The 20,896-nt window shown below is 39.0% G+C and overlaps 1 protein-coding gene across 7 annotated transcripts in view; it reads right to left on the reverse strand.

The window, feature by feature from the left end:
- RUNDC3B (RUN domain containing 3B) overlaps positions 1-9,317 on the reverse strand; it is a 144,716-nt gene extending 135,399 nt beyond the window's left edge. For 3 of the 7 annotated variants that reach the window (XM_059396919.1, XM_059396921.1, XM_059396917.1), the window contains exon 1: positions 8,771-9,315. In XM_059396919.1, the coding sequence (XP_059252902.1) occupies positions 8,771-8,901 (131 nt within the window). In that variant the 5' untranslated portion in view covers positions 8,902-9,315. Of the gene's footprint in view, positions 1-5,761; positions 5,783-8,770 lie in introns of all 7 variants that reach the window. The other 4 variants (XM_059396918.1, XM_059396920.1, XM_059396916.1 and 1 more) reach the window with 3 other exon arrangements.
- Positions 9,318-20,896: the final 11,579 nt, after the last annotated feature.

A 20,896-nucleotide genomic window follows, 5' to 3' on the forward strand; every position in this document is an offset into this window, starting at 1 on the left:
ATCCCTGACTAGATGAACGTGATCATCTACCACTCTAGCTTCCAGAAGAAGATAACATTAGTAAAGAAAGTGAGCACTACCCTGTATTATGAGCCATGGGCCCTAGTATGCTCTTGACCATGTTTTCTTCAAATTGACAGATGCACTCCACCTGTTTACTCTTCTGTGGTCTTTTCCTACTTTATGTTATGTTCTGATGAATACTTTTGACATAATGGTTGACAAAGGGTAAGTGTAATAGAACTTAAAGAACAAAAGTGCTGAAAAAATTTCATACTATCTGGCATTCAATAAAATAAATCTAGATATGCCAAAAAAGTAAGACCACATGACAAAGACAGGAAGAAAGAAAACTCAAAAGAGATGTAAGATGATATAAATATTCTAAATTAGAGATGAAAACTTTAGGATAGCTATAATTAATATGACCTAGGGAAGACAGGAAAAGATGGATATAGATAAAAAGATACATATTTTTATAAGAGATTTAGAGTATATTTTAAAAGAATTGAATCAAAATTCTAGAACTATCTAAAATTAAAAACTCATTTAATTTACTCAGTAGATGAGAAACAGTAGAACAAGATTAATGAAAAGGAAAAGAAGTCAATAGAAAATATACAAACTGAAGCAGAAAGAGAATAAAGAAGAGAAGATACAGAAAAGGAAGAACCTAAGGCAAGTAGGCCCTGGTAAAATTTAACATACATGTAACTGGAGCATAAAAAGATAATAGCCCAAATTTTTCCAAACCTAATGGAAGAGCAATGGCAAGGGTAAATATGCAGGTAAATACAAATGTGTATTAACTGAATATCAAGTATAAATATAGCAATAAGATTCTTGCAGAATTTAAAATATATATAGACAAAGTGTATAGGATGAGAAGGAATAAATTAATTAAATTTATATTACACTGTGATAAATCAAGAGTAATTGCCAAAAGAATGGGAACCTAACATAAATACAAAATAAGAAAAAAAAATATGACTACCAAGTTCACTGAGAGAAAAACTAGAATAGTGGAATTAAAAAAAAATACGGATCTATAAGAAGGCAAGGAAAGAGAAAAACGTCAATATAAAACAAAGAGAAAAATGGTAGCTATAAACCCAAATACAATAACATTAAATATAAATGGGCTAAATACTCTACATAAAAGACTAGATAAAATCCCAAACTCAATTCTATCCTGCCTATTAGAGACACTTTAAATTTAAGGACAAGAAGATTAAAAGTTAAGGATGGAAAAAGAGACACCATACAAACATTAACTGAAAGAAATCTGTTTTAACTCTATTAATAGCAGACAAAATAGACTTTAAGACAGTAACAGTATTAAAGAAAGATATTTCATGGTGACAAAGGAATCCAACCCCTAGGAAGAAGTCACAATAAGATTTATTTATTTTTTTGAGAGAGAATATGAGCAGAAGGGGCAGAGGGAGAGAGAATCTGAAGCAGAGCTGGATGCAGGACTTGATCTCATGAGCCTGAGATCACGGCCTGAGCCAAAATCAAGAGTTGGATATTTAACCAACTGCCTGACCCAGGTGCCCTAAGAGCTCACAATCCTAAATCTGTGCACACCCAATAATAAAGCAACAAAATATTGACAGCAAAAATGACAATACTAAAGGAGGAAATAGACAAAAGTATACTCAGAGACAGACCTTAACATATCTCTCACAAAATTAGACTAAGCATATAAAAAACTAGTACGGGATAAAGAATATATGGAAAGCACAATTAACATACTTAGATACAATTAACATGGAACATGCAATCAATGACAGATTATATATATTTTTCAAACACACATGAAATATAAAAATTAACCATATACTATATTATAAAGCAAGCATAAACAAAATCTCAAATGTTTGAAGTCTTTCAGAGTATGTTCTCTATAAGTATAGTGGAATTAAGTTAAAAATCGGTATCTAAAAATAACTAGAAAATCCTTCACTATTTGAAAGTTAAATAATAAATTTTTAAATAACCCTTGAGTTAAAGAAATCCCAACAGAAATTAGAAAACATTTTAATCTAATTAATAGTAAAGATACAACATTTCAAATCTTGTGAGCAATCCCAAAGTAATGCCAAATAAGGGCATCTCTAGATTTAAAAGGCATATATTAGAAAAGAAGAAAGGCCTAAAAACAATGATCTAAATTCCCATCTCAAGAAATTAGAAAAAAAAAAAGAAAAACAGAACTTAGAGTCAAGGAAATAATAAAGAAACCCATGAATTAAGAAATAAATACATGGCAGAGAAAACTAACAAAGCCAAAAGCTGACTTTTGAAAAGATACATAAAATTCATAAACTCCTAGCAAGCAAAAACATGAAAAAAACAGAAATTAGCAGTATCACGAAAGAAAATGGAAACCCACTATAGCTTTTTTAAACAATAAAGTGATATGAAGAGATTTGAAAGATCTTAAGAATAAATTTGGTAATATATACGAAAAACTCACTGAAGCCTGATTTGAGAAGAAACAGGAAATATGAGTTGTACAGTGTCTATTAAATAAATTGAATCTGTTACTAAAAAGACTTCCTACAAAGACAATTAGCAGTTCAGATTTCTTCCCTGGTGAATTCTTTAAAAAGTTTAAGAAAGAAATATTATTCTAATGCTATACTAGTTCTTCTGCTGAAGAATATTTCCCAACTTGCTTTATAATGTCAGATCATCTTAGTGACAAAACTAAACAAGGACACTGTAAGAAAGAACAATTACAGATAAATCTCTTCCTTGTACAGGTGAAAATCCCAAATGGAATATTAACTCATCGAATGCAAAGATAAGTATAAAAGATAATACAACACAATGAAGTGTTTTTGTTCCGGAATAGTTTAACCTTCAAAAGTCAATCAATATGATTCACTACATAACCAGAAAAAAAGGAAGAGAAATTATGTATATTTTGATAGAAAAAAACATTTGATTGCAAACATTTACCCCATGGCAAAATTTTTAGTATTTTCTGCAATACTGTGGTTATCCAGTGCAGTAACAGAAGAAAACAAAGGCATGAACTTTTAAACAAGCAGATAAAATGACTGTATTCAAAGTTTAAAAAAATAAAAAATGGCAGAAAATCTGTTAGAATTAATAAGTAAATCTGGTAAGATTACTACATTACAAGACAAATATTTTAAAAGGTTGATTTTATGTCTATATACCAGCAAAAAAAGAAAATTTAAAAAATTTAGTCATCTGTTACCATATAAAAACATAAAAGAATAAGCTTAGAAAGGGACATATATATATTTTCACAACTACAAATATTTTTGAGAAAAATTTAAGACTATTTAAGTACATGAAGGGTAATACACTTTTTCTTGACCTTATTGCTAGTTACAAAGTAGCATCCTCTTCACAAAAATTCACTGAGCTGTACACTTATGCTATGTGCACTTTCTGTATGCAGATTATAAGTCAATAATAATTTATATGAAAAATGTGAAAGCAAAGTGAGCTAAGAATAATGCTAAATGCAATACTCCCATGTTCTACGTGTCTTTTAGAGCTTGGCCACAGATTTAACACTAAAATTTCTAAAGCTTACAAGAAAAAAGAAGTTGTCAGTTACACATTTGTGTCCAGTAGATATAAATAAACCAACTGCCTAGAGATACAATTCTTGGCACTAAAATAAGACAGCTATTTCTCATAGAAATCTTAACAAAAAGAAGACACTTCTTGACATAATAAACAATGTTCTTGACAACTTCAAGACCTTCTGTGACTGTTTCTTCTGATGACACACAATATAGGCCGATGGAATCTTACCAATGCACAATTGTGAAAAAGCAAGTGGTGACAGGATTGTGTGAAGCAATGCTGTCTACATACCCAGCTGCTTTCTGATATTTGGACCAACTCAGATACAGATCTTCTAAACTTGTAAGACTGAACACATGAGCGGATAAGCTTCACATATTCCCCCTTGAATATCCAATCTTTCAACAGAGCTTCTGACATTTATCAATCAGCAATGAGTTAAGATAAGCAGGGAAGTTAAGATAAGCAGGAAAAGTTACATATGTGGAGGACAGCTATTTCCCTGAGTATGAACTCATTTTAGCTAAGAAAAGAGATAATGACCTATACATGCTGTGAATTTTATCCAGGACTAATAGCTGAAAAGATGATCATGCTACCTCTGTCACCAATACCTATCAGGGCTCTTAACAATCCGCAGAAATGATACTGAACCTTCTCCAAAAGAATACAACTAAAAATGTTGATCAAAGACCAAACCCAAAGTTTTGCTACACAGAACATGACTAAAAGAGCGTTAGCCAAAAATATAATCACTTTAGCCAAGGTATGAGGAGTCTCATGAGGCATACTCAAGCAAATAGTTACTAGGAAAGTAAGTCCCTCAATTTGAAGTTCTTTAAAGGATTATCTTGCCAATCACACTAACATTTTATGTATCTGGAGTTCACCCACCATGTTTAAACAGAGCTAGAGACATTTTTTCTGATTATTCATCAACTAGATTGTTGAGTTCAGAGTGCTAAAGCTCGCTTACTTAACTGAGGCCTCTGGCTGCCTTTTTTTTTTTTTTTAAACACATGACAAATTTACTTATTTGCTTTCCTAGTTCACAGCCAATTCTAATAAGTATGTGAAGATAGGAAGCACAAAGGAAAGAGCTGCTAGAAACAGGCAGAGTTGTAATAACAGATAACTTGGTAGGAAGCAATAGCAGAATGCAAACGCAGAGGAAAAAACTTCAAACACACAAGCTTCTTAGGGCTATGTTGCAAAAAGCTCTATATCTCAAGAGTCCTCAAGGGCAGCCACTGCACATATTCACAGAAAGAGATTCAGAGTGAATTCTTCAATAAAGATTCTATTACTCTTTAGAGAGTCTTTTTAAAGAAGATAGGGAAATTGTGTAGTACATTTTTAAAAGTGATTCTCCCAAAATGTTTTAAATATTAATATTTATTTTGGCTTAGATTTAAACACTTAAATTCTAAACTTCAGTTATACAGAAGACTGCAATCCACAACCAATGCTGGGTAGAGCACTATAGTTGATGGGAGAATTTTAAGCTTAACTCAAACATTTATAACATGGAAAAGATAAGCACCTCATTCCCTGACTACACTGGAAAAATAAGGCCCTACTGTTACTTGAAATAAGATTCAAATTATGAAATAATATCTTCACCTACAGAAAACCAAGAATAACTATGTACATCTTATTAGAAGTACTTGAATTTTGAAAACCATCGTTTGTCTCCAGTCATCACACTTTCTCCCTAAGTGGTTCTTGTTAATCCTTTCTATCCACAAGACAGGAAAATTATGACTGTGTGAGGAGTTTCTCTTAAGGTATTAGGTTAAAGTTTAATAAATTTTATATTAAAATCTGTTTATGCATATATAAACTGAATACTTAAATAACTTTCTCATAAAATGATGTTAACCTACAGAAAGAGACTTTCCATTTTAATTCTCTTTGCCAACAGAAGTAAAATAAAAAGAATATGTAAGTTTTTCAATAAAACATGAAGCATAAAATGACAGAAAAAAAAGACTAATGTGCCTGGTTTTCTATGGATGAAAAATAGAAATTAAAAAAAAAAACCTGTAGGACTTTAAAAAATTAATTTTTCAAAGTTCTAAATGGTAAAGAATATGCAAGGGAAATGCTAGTTGGTACACAGAGCCAAAATCAGCCCATGATTATTCTGGAGTTGAGCATGGAATATTTAGAGGCCTCAAATTACCTAGTTTCTCTCCACCACGATCTGTAAAAAAAAAAAAAGGATGATAAGATAGTACTAAGTACCATACAAGTATTTTAAAGGCTACAATGCATAAATTTTCAGTAGAACAAAAATAAGAGATGAAATAATTACATACACAATCACAATGAATAGAAATTAAATTCAATTCACGTCCTATCTTACCTAACCCAGCAACCCACTTCAAAAACTCCACACCATAACAATACTGTTCGTGTGCAAGGCTTTAAACCTAAAGAATTGCTTAGTTACATAATAAAGCTTTAAAACTCAGCTGAGAATATGTCTAAGTTGTTTAAGGGGTAAAGAAAAGCATTATCGTATAAATAATATAGATACAGTGGAATGATATGTGGTGATAGGGGGAGCATTTTGTTTTGATTTGCTTTGGTAAACTGTTCACAAGTTTTCTAGAATATCAGTGGAGGAACATAAAATGGAAGGCACAGTTCAAAATGTTTTTGTTTAGAGAGAAAAATGCACATACCTGATCTAGCTGCCATTAAACATATGTCTACCATTACCCTGCTCATATTTGGAGAAATTCAAAATAAAGTATCAACACATTTTATTTGCAATCTATCATTAGTTTTAAGGCTGTTATTGAAGGTTACTAATGATCTAGGCTAAGATGATTTTACAGATCTGAAAACTAGATAATGAAATGCTTGCATGGCTTGTTAAAGGACATAGAACTAAACAACAAAGTAAATTTAGAACTCAAACTCTAAACCAACTTCTTCACAACTTAAATATCAAATCACCTCTACTTAATATATAAAAATTTAAAAATGAGTTCATTAAGAGACAAGGGTGAGATACCACACTTTGGTAACTTTGAAAGGCAAAGAAACATAAATGCATAAATATTGATTTGTTGAGGCAGAGCTACTTAAAACATCCAAATGGCCTCGAATGACTTTTTTCCCCAAAAAGTAAAAGCCTTTTAGACAAAGCCTATCAAACAGTTCCCATTATTATTAAGGAGGATGATAATTTATATAAACCATCAACTCTTCAGATGTGAAGAACAGCCTTAGTAGTAAATCCATATAAATACACTAGTTGAAATCTAAGCCAAACATTGAAATCTATTTTAGCTATAACACTATATTTATGTGTAAATTATAACTGAGGTCAGCACTTATATTCTTTTTGCAATAGAAAACAATAATCATGCAAGTAAAATTAATGAAAATACAGCAAGCCTGGACAGCTGTCCACACAAATCAGTGTGATATGACTGATATGTCTTAAATATAACTTAAAATGTTATTTAAATAAAATTGAGGTACAAGTCCTTTCTTCTGGCCTTCCTCTGATGAGGGAGCAGATGAACATCAAGTAACTTAAAATCAGCCAGGACAAAAACGGAGAGGCAAAAGAAAGAGTACCCACCACTGAAATTATTCAATCAATAAATATTTACTGAGCATTGGATGCTATAGTATGAAGAATTACTTTTAGAAAAGAAAAAAAGAAAGAAAAAAAAACAACTGAGCAAAAAACTGCACTGTAAAGTTTAACTCTGAGGGAGCTTTTATGAAACACATTACCACAAGAATGTTGGATCCTGCTTAAGATAATCATCTTTTTAAAAAATCAAGTAATAATCTTTAATATATGTAAAATACATTAGCCTTGCATATTGTTCTAATTTCCTAACTTAAAAAAAATTTGCCTGGATTTAAAAAAATTGAATACCTGTCTTCCTCAAAGGTTGTATCCTAGACAGCACAAATGGTAAATTTAACCAAGTCCAAATTACTTTACTGTTTACAGCTCAAAGTGCCATACAGTTAGTGAGGCAGCCTTCCTGCTATGTAGGCAAACATCTGTAATAGTCCAGGTTAAAAAAACAAAAAGTCGCTCAAAGTTATTGAATAGAGGTCCCAGCATAAGTATTTGTATGCTCTGTCAGATGCTTGATACATTTTCACACTAGAAATACACAGAAATTGAAAAGGAGGGAAAGGTGTCATTTTTTAACTCTTAGAGGATTACCAATGGTTGCTGTTGAGGTGTTTGGTGAAAAATCAGTTATTTCCAAATATAGACACTAATTATTCCCTTTACCTTTGTGTATTTCCTAGAATAAAGGAATACTACATTTATAATCAGAAAACCTTTAAAGAGGGGCGCCTGGGTGGCTCAGTGGGTTAAAGCCTCTGCCTTGGGCTCAGGTCATGATCCCAAGGTCCTGGGATCAAGCCCTGCATCCTGCTCTCTGTTCAGCAGGTAGCCTGCTCCCCTCCCCAACCCCACCTGCCTCTCTGCTTACTTGTGATCTCTGTCTGTCAAATAAATAAATAAAATCTTTGAAAAACTAAAGAAAAGAAAACCTTTAAGGAAAGGGAGACTTGGAATAAATCATTGACACGAAGACTAAGTACCCTCCACAAGTCCCACTTGGAGAATAACAACTGCAGAAACTGCACTAGCACTGCAATTTAAAAGTGGAGAGAAAACACACACACACACACACACACACACACACACACACACACACGGCAGGCTTGTAGTAGACATTCAATACTGGGGGAATGAAATAACTGGCTACATACGTAAACAAGCCAAAACAAAAACAAAATGCATTCCGATTTTGAGGCAACACGGTAAGCAATCACAGAAACGACGACTTCGCCAAAACGTGGCTGACAGCTTAATGGGCACTCAATGAAAGAGCTTTTCCTTCCTGTCCTCCTCTCTCACTCTAACACGAGAAGACACATTCAAAACAAATCCTCCCCCAGCCCCGCCCCAAGCCTGATCCTCGCTCGGCTCCAGTCCTGAAACTGTCTGAAAGTCCGGGGCCTCACGGTGCCCAGACCCGGGCCCCTGTCAGAGCTCTCGCGACCGCGGACAGGCCCGGTGCGGCAGACACAGCACGGCCCCCCGGTCTGAGGGACCCCCAGGGGCTCGCGCGCTCGCCCTCAGCCCTCGGCGCCGGCGGCCCCCTCCCGTCGCCGCGAGCCGCGGGCCGCGCCGTACCTGCACACCGTGATGAGGTTCCTCCTCTCCACCGCAGCATTGCGGGTGCTGAGGCTCTTCTTGCCGCCGCCGCCGCCGCCGCCGCCTCCGCCGCGGCTCCCGCTCAGGCCCCCCAGGCTCCGGGAGGCCATGGCGGGCTGACCCCCGCGCCCCTTTTGTCTGCTGCTACCCCTCCCACCCCCCACACCTGCTTCCCAATGCTCCTGTTCGTTTTGCTACCGTGGGGACACTGGCGAGTCGTGGGGGGAAGGAGCGGGGACCGACGGAGGGTGTGGAAGACCGCGGGGGTACTCGTACCCGGGCACTGGCGGCTCACGCTCCGCACCCAAGCTACACACACACACTCACACACACACTCACGCGCACACACGCACGCACCTCCCCCGCCCTCGCGCGCGCCGCCGGCCGCCAGGCGGAGCGTGCGGGGCGGTGTCGGCGCTCCCCGGCTTCCCGAGGGACCTCGGCTGCCAGCACGCGCGCGTGCCCGCCGGTCCGCACGCCCTACCACCTGCCTTCGGCCGCCACTCGCGCCCCAGACGCGACTGCTGCGGTGAGGCCACGAGCCTCGCACGCGCGGCCCCGCCCTCCCTGCACCTATCAGGTCAACGCAGTCCACCTGGAGCCAATCGCGACACGCAGGGGGCGGGATCGGCCTCGCGGCTTTTAAAAGCAAGGTGCTCGAGCACCGCCCCGGCGCGTGGGCAGCTGTCAAGACGCCGGGCTCGCGCTCGCAGCCCGCGTGCCGCAGGCAGCGGGCATGCAGCGGAGCAGCGCTGCAGTTTGCATGGGGATTGTGGGATGCGAGGCGCCGGAGAGACCCGGGAGGAATGCAGATCGTTGTCGGGAGCCCAGCTTTAACTGCTGGGATCTCTAGATTTAGCGGCTAATATTTCCACGGCGAAAGCCTATTCCCAGGTCCTCAGCCCAGAAAATGCGGCAGTCCGGCGCTCTCAGCAGACCCAGGACTTGACTCCCAGGAAAGGAGCAGGGTTCCTTTTGTCTTAACTCCCTCCCGTGGTTTGGAAAACAGCTACAAATAGGCCGGGGAAGGAAACTGCCCGTAGAATATCCCCCTTTGGGTTGTGATGGTAGGATTTCTTGACCGTCCACGCCACGTCTTTCCTACCTTGGCCCCAGCACGTCCTGCAGCCGGAACCGGCCGCCCACGTGAGAACGAGCGCGGTGCTAATGTGCACCCTTCTCGCTGCCTGGGCAGAGACCCCGAAACTGGATGAGGAACCGTGAGTCTCAGGGCAGTTTGGGCCTTGCTCTTCTGGGCTGCTCCCGGAGAAGAGGGCCGCCCTGGTCGTGCGTTTTTGGAATATAGCGCTCACTTTGCAATGCTTCTTCATCCTCCAGCCTTACCAGCAGGAGATCCTACCCTCTGCTGCATTCTCTGGCACTCACCTAAGTGGCTCTCTCCCTTCGCAACAACAAGCTCAGACTACGGAATGAGGTCCGTTAACTACTGTGCCTGTAGATCCTAGCACGGTACCCCGCATATAACAAGTTCTCAGTAAATGTTCGTTAATGTAACTTGAAGTTACATTTGGCATTATTTTACTGAAATTTCGCAATTTTGGTGGCTCCAGAGTCCATATAACTTTCACCTCTGGTTCTGAAGTTTTTGTCAAAGAACATTGTTACAGAACATAGTTTAGTATAGATATCCCTGTACGTCATGTATATTACACGAAGGAGGGACTGTTAACGGTGGAGGGAATGCTGAACGCTTTAAAAACAGAGTTTTGTATAATAAAGCCGTAGATGACTAATATGAGTTTGTAGAAAATTTTAAATCTCTAAAATAATTAAAGCAAAGACAGCCCTTTCAGTGACTAAGTTTAATCATAGTAGAATAAAGATCAGTGTAGGAAAAAAAAATACTGGTCTCAACTAACTTACTGCAATAAACATTCACACATTAAAATTAGAGAAAATAACTTAGACTTTTAACTTTCACAATATTAAAAACAGGACTGTTATCTATGTTAGTGCTCTCATTCCCAAACATTTCTTGTCTTCTCTATGGTAACATGGAAGTTTTTAAGGAGAGTTGCCGTTCTAGAAGCTCCAATTAACTTGTTTCCTCTTGCTACACCAACAGTTTGAATTCAGAAGCAGCCATCAGGAAACAGATGCACTAACTAGACAGGCAGTCTCTGCAAAGTATTTGCACTGGCTATGACAAATACAACTCACACTGAAATTTTTATTATTTAAACACAGATAAAACTGCATGAGGAGGGACACCTGGGTGGCTCAGTGGGTTGGGCCGCTGCCTTCGGCTCAGGTCATGATCTCAGGGTCCTGGGATGGAGTCCTGCATCAGGCTCTCTGCTCAGCAGGGAGCCTGCTTCCCTCTCTCTCTCTGCCTGCCTCTCCGTCTACTTGTGATTTCTCTCTATCAAATAAATAAATAAAATCTTAAAAAAAAAAAAAAACTGCATGAGGAAAGAGTGGAAAGCCATCAATTAGCAAGGAAATTCCTAGGTACCTGTGCTGGTTTTCCCAAGGGAGAGAAAACGCGCGCGCGCGCACACACACACACACACACCACCCCCCACCCCCCACCCCCCTTAATACTTATCAAGGAGACAAAACCGAGGGCACCCGGGTAGCTCAGTAGGTTAAATGTCTGCCTTTGGCTCAGGTCATGATCCCAGGGTCCTGGAGTCGAGTCCCGCATCGGGCACCCTGCTCAGAGGGAAGTCTGCTTCTCTCTCTGCCTCCTCTCTCTCCATTTCCCAGAATAAATAAAATCTTAAAAAACAAAAAAACAAAAGGGAACCTGGGTGGCTCAGTGGGTTAAAGCCCCTGCCTTCGGTTCAGGTCATGGTCTCAGGGTCCTGGGGAGAGCCCCATATTGGGCTCTCTGCTCAGTGGGGAGCCTGCTTCCCTTCCTCTCTCTCTGCCTGCCTCTCTGCCTACTTGTGATCTCTATCAAATAAATAAATAAAAATCTTTAAAAAAATAATAATAATTTAAAAATAAATAAATAAAAGAAAACTGAGTGGACATATCAAATATGGAAGAGTGAGGCATCATTATTCTCAAAATTAGCTTTATAGTCTCAAGTACATTTTTTAAAAAAAGATTTTGTTTAGTTGAGAGGGAGAACATGATAGAGCACAAACAGTGGGAAGAGGAAGATGGAGAAGCAGACTCCCCACCCAGCAGGGAGCTGAACTGAGTTTTGATCCCAAGACCCTGAGATCATGACCAGAACTGCAGGCAGACACTCAACTAACTGAGCCGCCCAGGCACCCTCAAGTATATTTTCCTGTTGTTTGTGGTATATTTATATTTATGACTGAGACTTAGTAAAACCCCATCTTAGATGAATAGGTAATAAAGTTTTTTCAAATGCTACTTTTTGGGGGATTCAGTTGATATAGGTATTTGCTGAAAAAGATTTCTTGTTAAGAAAGGCCATTTTTTGTATGTACAGTGAGTTATTCAGCTGCCACATGGGGGCCTTATTTGATAACGCTTTTTCTTAATTATCCTGAGCAATATGTCCAGCGTTTCCTTCTTTCTCTAGAAAACAAATCTGGAACTAATTAATCAATTGTATCCAAAAGCATAATACTATTATAAAGCCACATAACTTTTCACACTACTTTTCCCACTCTTTCTGGCACCGGTGGCAGTTCTGTATTTCATTTATCTGAGCATTTGAACCAAGGCTATTTGGAGATGTAGAGACTCCCAAGAAAAATAATGAAAATAGTAGGTGCCTAACTTTATGTATAAGAATACTGTAGAACTGAGTATTCACCATTTTCCCAACCTCCTCTTTTTCCCCATCAAGAAAGACAATATTACAATTCTTAAACACTCTATATCTAAATATCCTCAGATCTAAAGTGCTATAAGCAAGAGAGAAAGTACTAAACCATTGCTTAGTTTAATCCCAAAGTGACCTAAGCATGCCTAAACACAGGAGCACGACAGAAAAAATGGATAAATGTATTTTTTTTTTAAATCCACAAAGTGAGAAAAGGGATGTGAAGACAGAGCAGAGGTTAGACAGGAGAGAAGACAGTACAGTGCTGGCTTTGAAGATGGAGGGAGGGGGCCAGGAGCCAAGGAGCCCAGGGGGCCTGTGGAAGCTGGAAAAACAGCCCTCACAAACCCATGCCCTGGGTAATAGTGGAGACCCGTGGACCCAATCAGGCATGGAAGCAAGTACACAGAGAAAACTCAACAAGGGTAGCCTGGGAACATGGACTCTAGGCTGCTTCTGCGTTCCTGTGGAGGCCTCAGCCGCATAGGGAGGACCAGCTATGGTTCATCTTCATAAAGCCTTGCTATGGATGGAAGCACAGTTCAAGGCTGGAGCGTGTTGAGGGGATGAGAGGACACCCCAAAATGGAAGATAACAAGTGAAATACTTAAAGTCCATTGGCAGAATGTGCCAAAGGCAGACCCAGCCTTTTTTCTCCTCAGAAAACATCAGAAGAAGGGCCCCCGCAGGAAGGCCAGACTACCACAATTGTCTCAGGGTTTCCACATCCTGCTCAGGACCTGCAAGGAAGCAGAGACTACTTCCACACATGGCTTATGAGACTCGGTCTCTGGACTGTTTTCATTTGCCACATGAGCCAGTCCTCAAAACTATTTATTGGATGAATACAATAAAAGAGCAACCCAACAAGTGAATAAATAGACATGTTAAAAAGAACCAAATGTTGTCACAAAATTCACCATTTTCTTAACATGGAGGTGCAGAGCTGGCAGTGAGATGGGGATTGGAAAGGATCCTTTTTTTCTTTTAATCTCCCTAGGAAGGACCTGAATAAACATATCCCTCCCTACAGTCAGACTTACTGGCAGGTGTCCTTGGGCCCAGAATAGTAAGGTATGGCAGAGCTCTGTTGCTGCTGCTGTAATTGGATTGCAGGCAAGCACCCCCAGCGCCTCTCCCAGCACATTAGAAATCTGAGGGGGTGGGTGCTAATAACCCATAATCAGTGTTGCCTTTGCCAACAACCGAAAGAAAAATGAACCTTTAATTGAGCGAGACTTGGCATCAGTCAGTGATGGGACTTTAGTCAGGCAAAACCGACAGATTACTGAGTCAGACATCCAACTGTGAGAATTGTTCTCTACTGGGGTGAAGAATGCAAAAATGTGAATAAATGGCATATCTTACCCACCCAGGACCATAACTCACCGTGGAAAAAAATAGTCTATATTTGTTTTTAAATCTTCTGGAGTTCCTTTTCTAAGTTCTATTTTAGCAGAGCTTAATTTGTTTTGTAACTCCAAGCCCCTTCACAGAAGTGTTGTTTTATTATATGCTGATACTCGTTTCTAAGAGACAACTGAATATAATTAAATTAGCAGCTACCTAGCCAGAGAGCCAAAGAAGGAGCTTGAAGTATCAGTAGTGGGCCTGAGAATTCTGGCAGGATTGTGGTGGCGGGTTAGCAGAAGTTTAGGATCTCTTTGAAGTCCCACACATAAATAGAGCTACTGAAGAGCAAAACCAAGAAACCCAGCTGTGGACATTTACCACAAAACTCGCTGATGAGATGGTCTCATGACCCCAAGTGCAAAGAGGTTTCGAGGAATCACCAAGAGCCACAAGCCCTGGGTGCTCTCAGCAGCTGTGAGAAAGCAGAGGGAAGCCAAAGGGCAGCTACAGACCTAGAACTGGAAAATCTGAAAGAGCCAAAAGGTGGAAACACTCACAGGCTCATGGAGAACTGTGCAGGTACTGGGAGGGGCTTTGTCCAATCCAGTCAGGAGTGGGGGGGTCTACAGTTAGCGTGGAACTATGAACTTTCCAAAATGACCCTCCAGGGTTCCCTTCTAGGACAAAACCTCTCGTCAGAGGAAACTACGGGGAACAGAATCAAAACTGAGCAGGACTGGCGCTTTGGACTGAGAGCTGGCCCACCAAAACAGGTGAAAATCCAGGTGCAGACACTTGTGCTAACGACCCTGCCTCCCACCAACTTCAGGCAACCAGGTGCTTCTCTGTTTCTCTGGGGTCATTACTTTGTTGAAATATCTGGATACATTTCTGCAGCTCAACACTTGTCACTCTTTGAGACAGTTTTGTATTCACCATCTGGGTTCACCTTAATTTCAATCAATTAGTCCTAGTTCTGGCCTTCAGAGTTATAAAGAAGTCTCCTCCCTCTTCCATATATCTGGTTTCAAATAATTGACAACAGCTACCATGGACCCTCTTAAAGCACCTCTTTTCAGGCCAAACATCTCTATATTGTACAAAAGCTCCTTCTAGAACATGGCTTCCAGAATCCTCAGCTTGGCCCCCTGCCTCTGGGTTTATTACAGCTCAATGCACAGTATAGTAAGAAAAAAAAAAAAAAAGCCAATCCTGGAACCAAAAAGCTTATATTTAAATTCTGGAAGCTCCACCTCCTGGCTAGTCTATTATCCTCTCTGGACCTCAGTTTTCTCATCTGTCATATGGGGATAATGTTATATTATAGATTTATACTGAGGGTCAGTGAGATAATAAATGTAGCCACTTTGAGAACTCTAGAGCCTAGACAAAGTATACATCAATGTTTGGGCACAAGTTCTCAAAGTTGTAGTATCACTGGTACCCCAACATGTATTTCTAGAAAGAGATCATTCCAGAAGTGATCCATTGTAAAGAGGATGTGGTGGAGCTATCTTTTCCCTTATTCTAGTCTCTAGGTTTTTCTTGATACAGTTTGGATTACACAAACTGGACAGGCATATCCCCTTGTTGGTCCTCACTGACCTGGTATTAAGTTGAGTAAGAGCCATTCCACTGACTCTCATTTCCTTGATTTTCTTAGACAAGGTCATATCAATGTTATACAGCACTATAATGAAGAGAGCTGCTATCAGCCCCATACAGAGGACCTCTTATGCTAAATTAGACCAGTCTGTCATTCTTTCCCCAACTCAGCCCTAAGGAATATTTTTTCTAGCGGAGGGAATGTACAGAAATTTCTGCACCTTCCTCATATAAAAACATTTTTAAAAAACTCATGGACCAAATTTTTCCATAAACAAAGCAAAAGAAAAATGACAGACTAAGAAACATACTTGAAAACTAATATCATGGACAAAAAGCTCATTTCCTTTATACACAGTACTCCTGCAGATAAGTAAGCACTGTTTCAGTGGAACAATGAAGGTGGAAGCCACATGAAGAAGAGAATGAGGGGAGTGGCATAGGGGAATATTAGATAGAGGGATATTTATATATCCTTTATATTAGATAGAGGGTATTTTATCTCTATTGTTTTGTTGTTGCTTTTCACCAAAATGACTTGAGCACATTTTAAATGTGACAGAATGAATCTGCTAAGAAGGAAAGGTTAGTAAACCAAGACAGAGAAAAAGTGATCAGAAAAGAGAATGCAAAGAAGCCATGAGTTCCAAGGCATGGAAGGATGAATTGAGCTTTGGTTAAAGGCACCAATTTACAATTGTAACAAGGAAAAAGGCTGAGATTGTTGGTGCAGATGTAAGCAATTTTGAGATTTTATTATTAGAAAGTCCAGGAAGTTCCCACCTGATAGCTTCTGCCTTATCTGCAAAATGAAAGACATCAACGGGTGAGAAATTGAAATAGACCCTCTAATAGTGAGTAGTAGATTAAGTTGACTAATGAAATCTAGAATTCTTGGTCAGTGTTTGAAGACCCATTTGAGTGTGATGATGGTGAAATCATATTGAGACATATCCACCCTGTAAAGTGATTTTCTTTGGTATTGTTATTGTCCTAGACATCTCATTTGGCTGCCATAGTGAAAAACCGTAGTCTTGATGGCTTTAAACAATAGAGATTTATTTCCTCAAAGTTCTAGTCTGGGAAGTCCAAAATCAAGGTGCTAGCCAATTTGTTTCCTGGAGAGAATTCTCTCTCTCTCTGGCTTATCATTGACTGCCATTTTCCTTTGTGTTCGCATGATCTCGTCTTTGTGTGCAAAGGATGGAATTGGGAAGTGGGAGAAAGCCAGATCTCTGATGTCTTTTCTTGGAAGGGCACTAATGTAATCATCAATGCCTGCCCTAATGAGCTCATTTAACCTGAATTACCTCCCAAAGGCTCCATCTCCAAATGTTATCTCATTGAGAGTTAGGATCTCAATGTATGGATTGGGGGTGGAGAGGAACATAAGCATTCAGTCCTGAACAGTTAGAATCAGCCGGCATGCAGGTAATAAGGAAGATATTGATTTCAAGCAGAACTGAGATTTTATGGGAGCATAAAAGAAAAAGACAGAAATACAGGGAAGTTTGTCTTCACAAGAGTATGACTAATGCTCTTTAAGTTGGATATAGAGGGAAAGAAAAAAGGAGGGAACTGAGGAGTTGAGGTGGAGAAGGACCAAAGGACTGGATGGTCTGTTGAATTCCAAGAATAATCATAATGGGCATAGTTAAACGAGCAAACTGGGAGAAGAGATTGGATATTGTGGCCAGAGAGCAGTAGGCTTAGATTGCCTATTCTGATTACAGCAGTTATAGGTGATGAGAAAATCCAGTGTTTGTAATCACGGTATTGTGTGGCAACAGGGTGTGTGGATAGGTCTGATGATGAGAGCAGGTTAAAAAAAAAAAAATTCAGACGTCTGACTGTTGAATGGCCATTTATGTTGTGAAGTCATCCAGAATTATGGCAGGGTTTAGCATACACAGGAGCTATTGTGCTCTTACCTCCAATAATTTAGGGAGAGTAAGTGGAAGATTAGTAGATGACAGTATGGTCAAATCATTTAAACCTCAAGGACTGAGAGAAATTTTGTTGGTTTGCTTGCTTTTTACAAGAGAGTGGAGAAAAACGGCCAAGAAGTGGCAATAGAAACCAAGGAGCACACTAGTCTTCTGGCTCTAAGTTTTGAAAGGGATGAAAATATTTCAAAACAAAACAAAATGAAACAAAACAAAAATCTGTTTGAGAGTACAAGGGAAGCAAGAGTCCTCAGGGGAGATCTAGGCTTCCGTTGAGGAAAGAGGGTGGAGAGACCAAGAGCAAAAATTAAGAGGTCACCATGGAAGTGGTGGCAGATAAGGTCAAGATCAAAGAAGTGCAAAATATATTGGTACAATAAGGTAGGGGTGGTGAGGCTGGCATTACAGGCTGTGCTGAAGAATACCTTGACAGGTGTCACAAGTTGTGTTTGTTTGTTTGTTGGTTTGTTTTTTAAGACTTACTTTTTGGATAGTGGCTGATTAAAACAAACTGAATTTTGCCTTAACAGTTTCCTTAAGGAGGGCAACATGGACCGTTAGCTCAGAGGGCTTTTTCTTCCTTTCCTTTTCTCCTTCCTTCCTTCCTACCTTCCTTGCTTCTTTCCTCCCTCCCTGCTTTCCTTCTTTGACTGACTTTCTTTCTTTCTTTCTTTCTTCCTCTTTCTCTCTCCTTCTCTCTTCTCTTGGAGAAGGTATTTAACAAATGAAAAATTACAGACTCCAGACATTGCATGGATTATATCAATTAATCTTCAGAATTGTTCTCTGAAGTAGGTACTATTATATTCTCCCATTTACAAACAATAAAACAGAGACTTAGAGAGGTTAAGTAACTTGCAGAAAGTCACACAGTAAGTCACAGAGCCAAGATTAAACTCTTGATCTATTTGCTGCAAAATGGATCTATTAGATCCATCCTTTTTTTTTTTCATTATGCCATCTTTTTTTTTTTAATTGAAGTATAGTTGACATACAAAGTTACATTAGTTTCAGGAATATAACACAGTGATTTGACAGGTTTATATGTTGTGCTATGCTCACTACAATTATAGTTACTACATGTCTCCATGCAAACCTACCACAATATCATTGTCTATTTTCCCTATGCTGTATCTTTTTCATCCTTGTGACTTATCCATTCTGTAACTTGAATCCTATATCTCCCACTTCCCTTTACCCAGGTTCCCATCCCCCCCTTGGCCCCTCTGGCAAACATCAGTTTGTTTTTTATATTTATGGAGCTGTTTCTACTTTTGTTCACTGTTTTGTTTTTTAGATTCCACATATAAATAAAATTATATGATATTTGTCTCTTTCTTTGACTTGTTTCACATACATAATACTTTTCAGGTCTACCTATGTTGTCACAAATGATCCCATTCTTTTTCTGGGCAATTAATATTCCATATTATACATGTGTGAATAATATTACATATTTTACGTATGTATTATGAGTAATATTATATATATCTATATATAAATCTCACATCTTCTTTATCCATTCATCTGTCAATAGACATGGGTTGTTTCCTTATTTTGGCTATTATAAATAATTCTGTGATAAACAAAAGGGTCTCTGTATCTTTTTTTGGAACTATTTTTATTAACATATAATGTATTATTTGTCCTAGGGGTACAGGTCTGTGAGTCATCAGGCTTACACATTTCACAGCACTCACCATAGCACAAACCCTTTCCAATGTCCATAACCCAAACACCCTCTCCCTATCCCCCACCCCCCAGCAATCCTCAGTTTGTTTGTGAGGTTATGAGTCTCTTATGGTTTGTCTCCCTCCTGAACCCATCTTGTTTCATTTTTTCCTTCCCTACCCCCAACAACCCCTACCCTGCCTCTCAAATTCCTCATATCAGAGAGATCATATGATAATTGTCTTTCTCTGATTGACTTATTTCGCTCAGCATAATACCTTCTAGTTCCATCCACATCATTGCAAATGGCAAGATTTCATTTCTTTTGATGGCTGCATTATATATATATATATATATATATATATATATATATATACACACACACACACACACACCACTTCTTCTCTATCCATTCATGTCTTGATGAAAATCTAGGTTCTTTCTATAGTTTGGCTATTGTGGACATTGCTGCTATAAACATTTGGGTGCACATGCCCCTTTGGATCACTACCTTTGTATCTTTAGGGTAAATACCCAGTAGTGAGATTGATGGGACATGGGATAGCTCTATTTTCAACTTTTTGAGGAACATCCATGCTACTTTCCAGAGTGGCTGTACCAGCTTGCATTTCTACCAATAGGTAGGAGGGTTCCCCTTTCTCTGCAACCTCACCAGCATCTGTTGGTTCCTGACTTGTTAATTTTAGCCATTCTCACTGATATGAGGTAGTATCTCACTGTGGTTTTGATTTGAATCTCCTTGATGGCTAATGATGATGAACATTTTTTCATGTGTCTGTTAGCCATTTGTATGTCTTCTTTGGAGAAGTGTCTGTTCATGTCTTCTGCCCATTTTTTGACATGATTATCTGTTTTGTGTGTGTTGAGTTTGAGGAGTTCTTTATGGATCTTGGATATCAGCCCTTTATCTGTAGTGTCATTTGCAAATATCTTTTCCCATTCCATGGGTTGCCTCTTTGTTTTATTGACTATTTCCTTTGCTGTGCAGAAGCTTTTGATCTTGATGAAGTCCCAAAAGTTCATTTTTGCTTTTGTTTCCTTTACTTTTGGAGATATATCTTGAAAGAAGTTGCTGTGGCCAATGTTGAAGAGGTTACTGCTTATGTTCTCCTCTAGGATTTTGATAGATTCCTGCCTCACATTGAGGTCTTTTATCAATTTCAAGTTTATCTTTGTATATGGTATAAGAGAATGGTCAAGTTTTGTCCTTCTACACATAGCTGTCCAATTTTCCCAGCACCATTTATTGAAGAGACTGTCTTTTTTCCACATATATTTTTTCCTGCTTTGTCTAAGATTATTTAACCATAGAGTTGTGGGTCCAAATCTGGGCTCTCTACTCTGTTCCACTTGTCTATGTGTCTGTTTTTGTGCCAGTACCATGTTGTTTTAGTGATCACAGCTTTGTAGTAAAGCTTGAAATCAGGCAACATGATGCCCCCAGTTTTGTTTTTCAACATTTCCTTAGGAATTTGGGTTCTCTTCTGCTTCCATATAAATTTTAAGATTGTTTGTTCCAGCTCTTTGAAAAATGCTCATGGAATTTTGATCAGGATCAAGAAATTAAGCAAACCCCACACACAGGAAGAGAAATAATCAAGATTAGAGCAAATATCAAAGAGATAGAAACTAGAGATACAGTAGAACACACCAATGAAACTAGAAGCTGGTTTTTTGAAAGAATCAATAAGATCGATAAACCATTGGCCAAACCAATCCAAAAGAAAAGAAAGAGGACCC

Source organism: Mustela nigripes, chromosome 4 (genome assembly GCF_022355385.1).
Source record: "Mustela nigripes isolate SB6536 chromosome 4, MUSNIG.SB6536, whole genome shotgun sequence".
NCBI lineage: Eukaryota > Metazoa > Chordata > Mammalia > Carnivora > Mustelidae > Mustela > Mustela nigripes.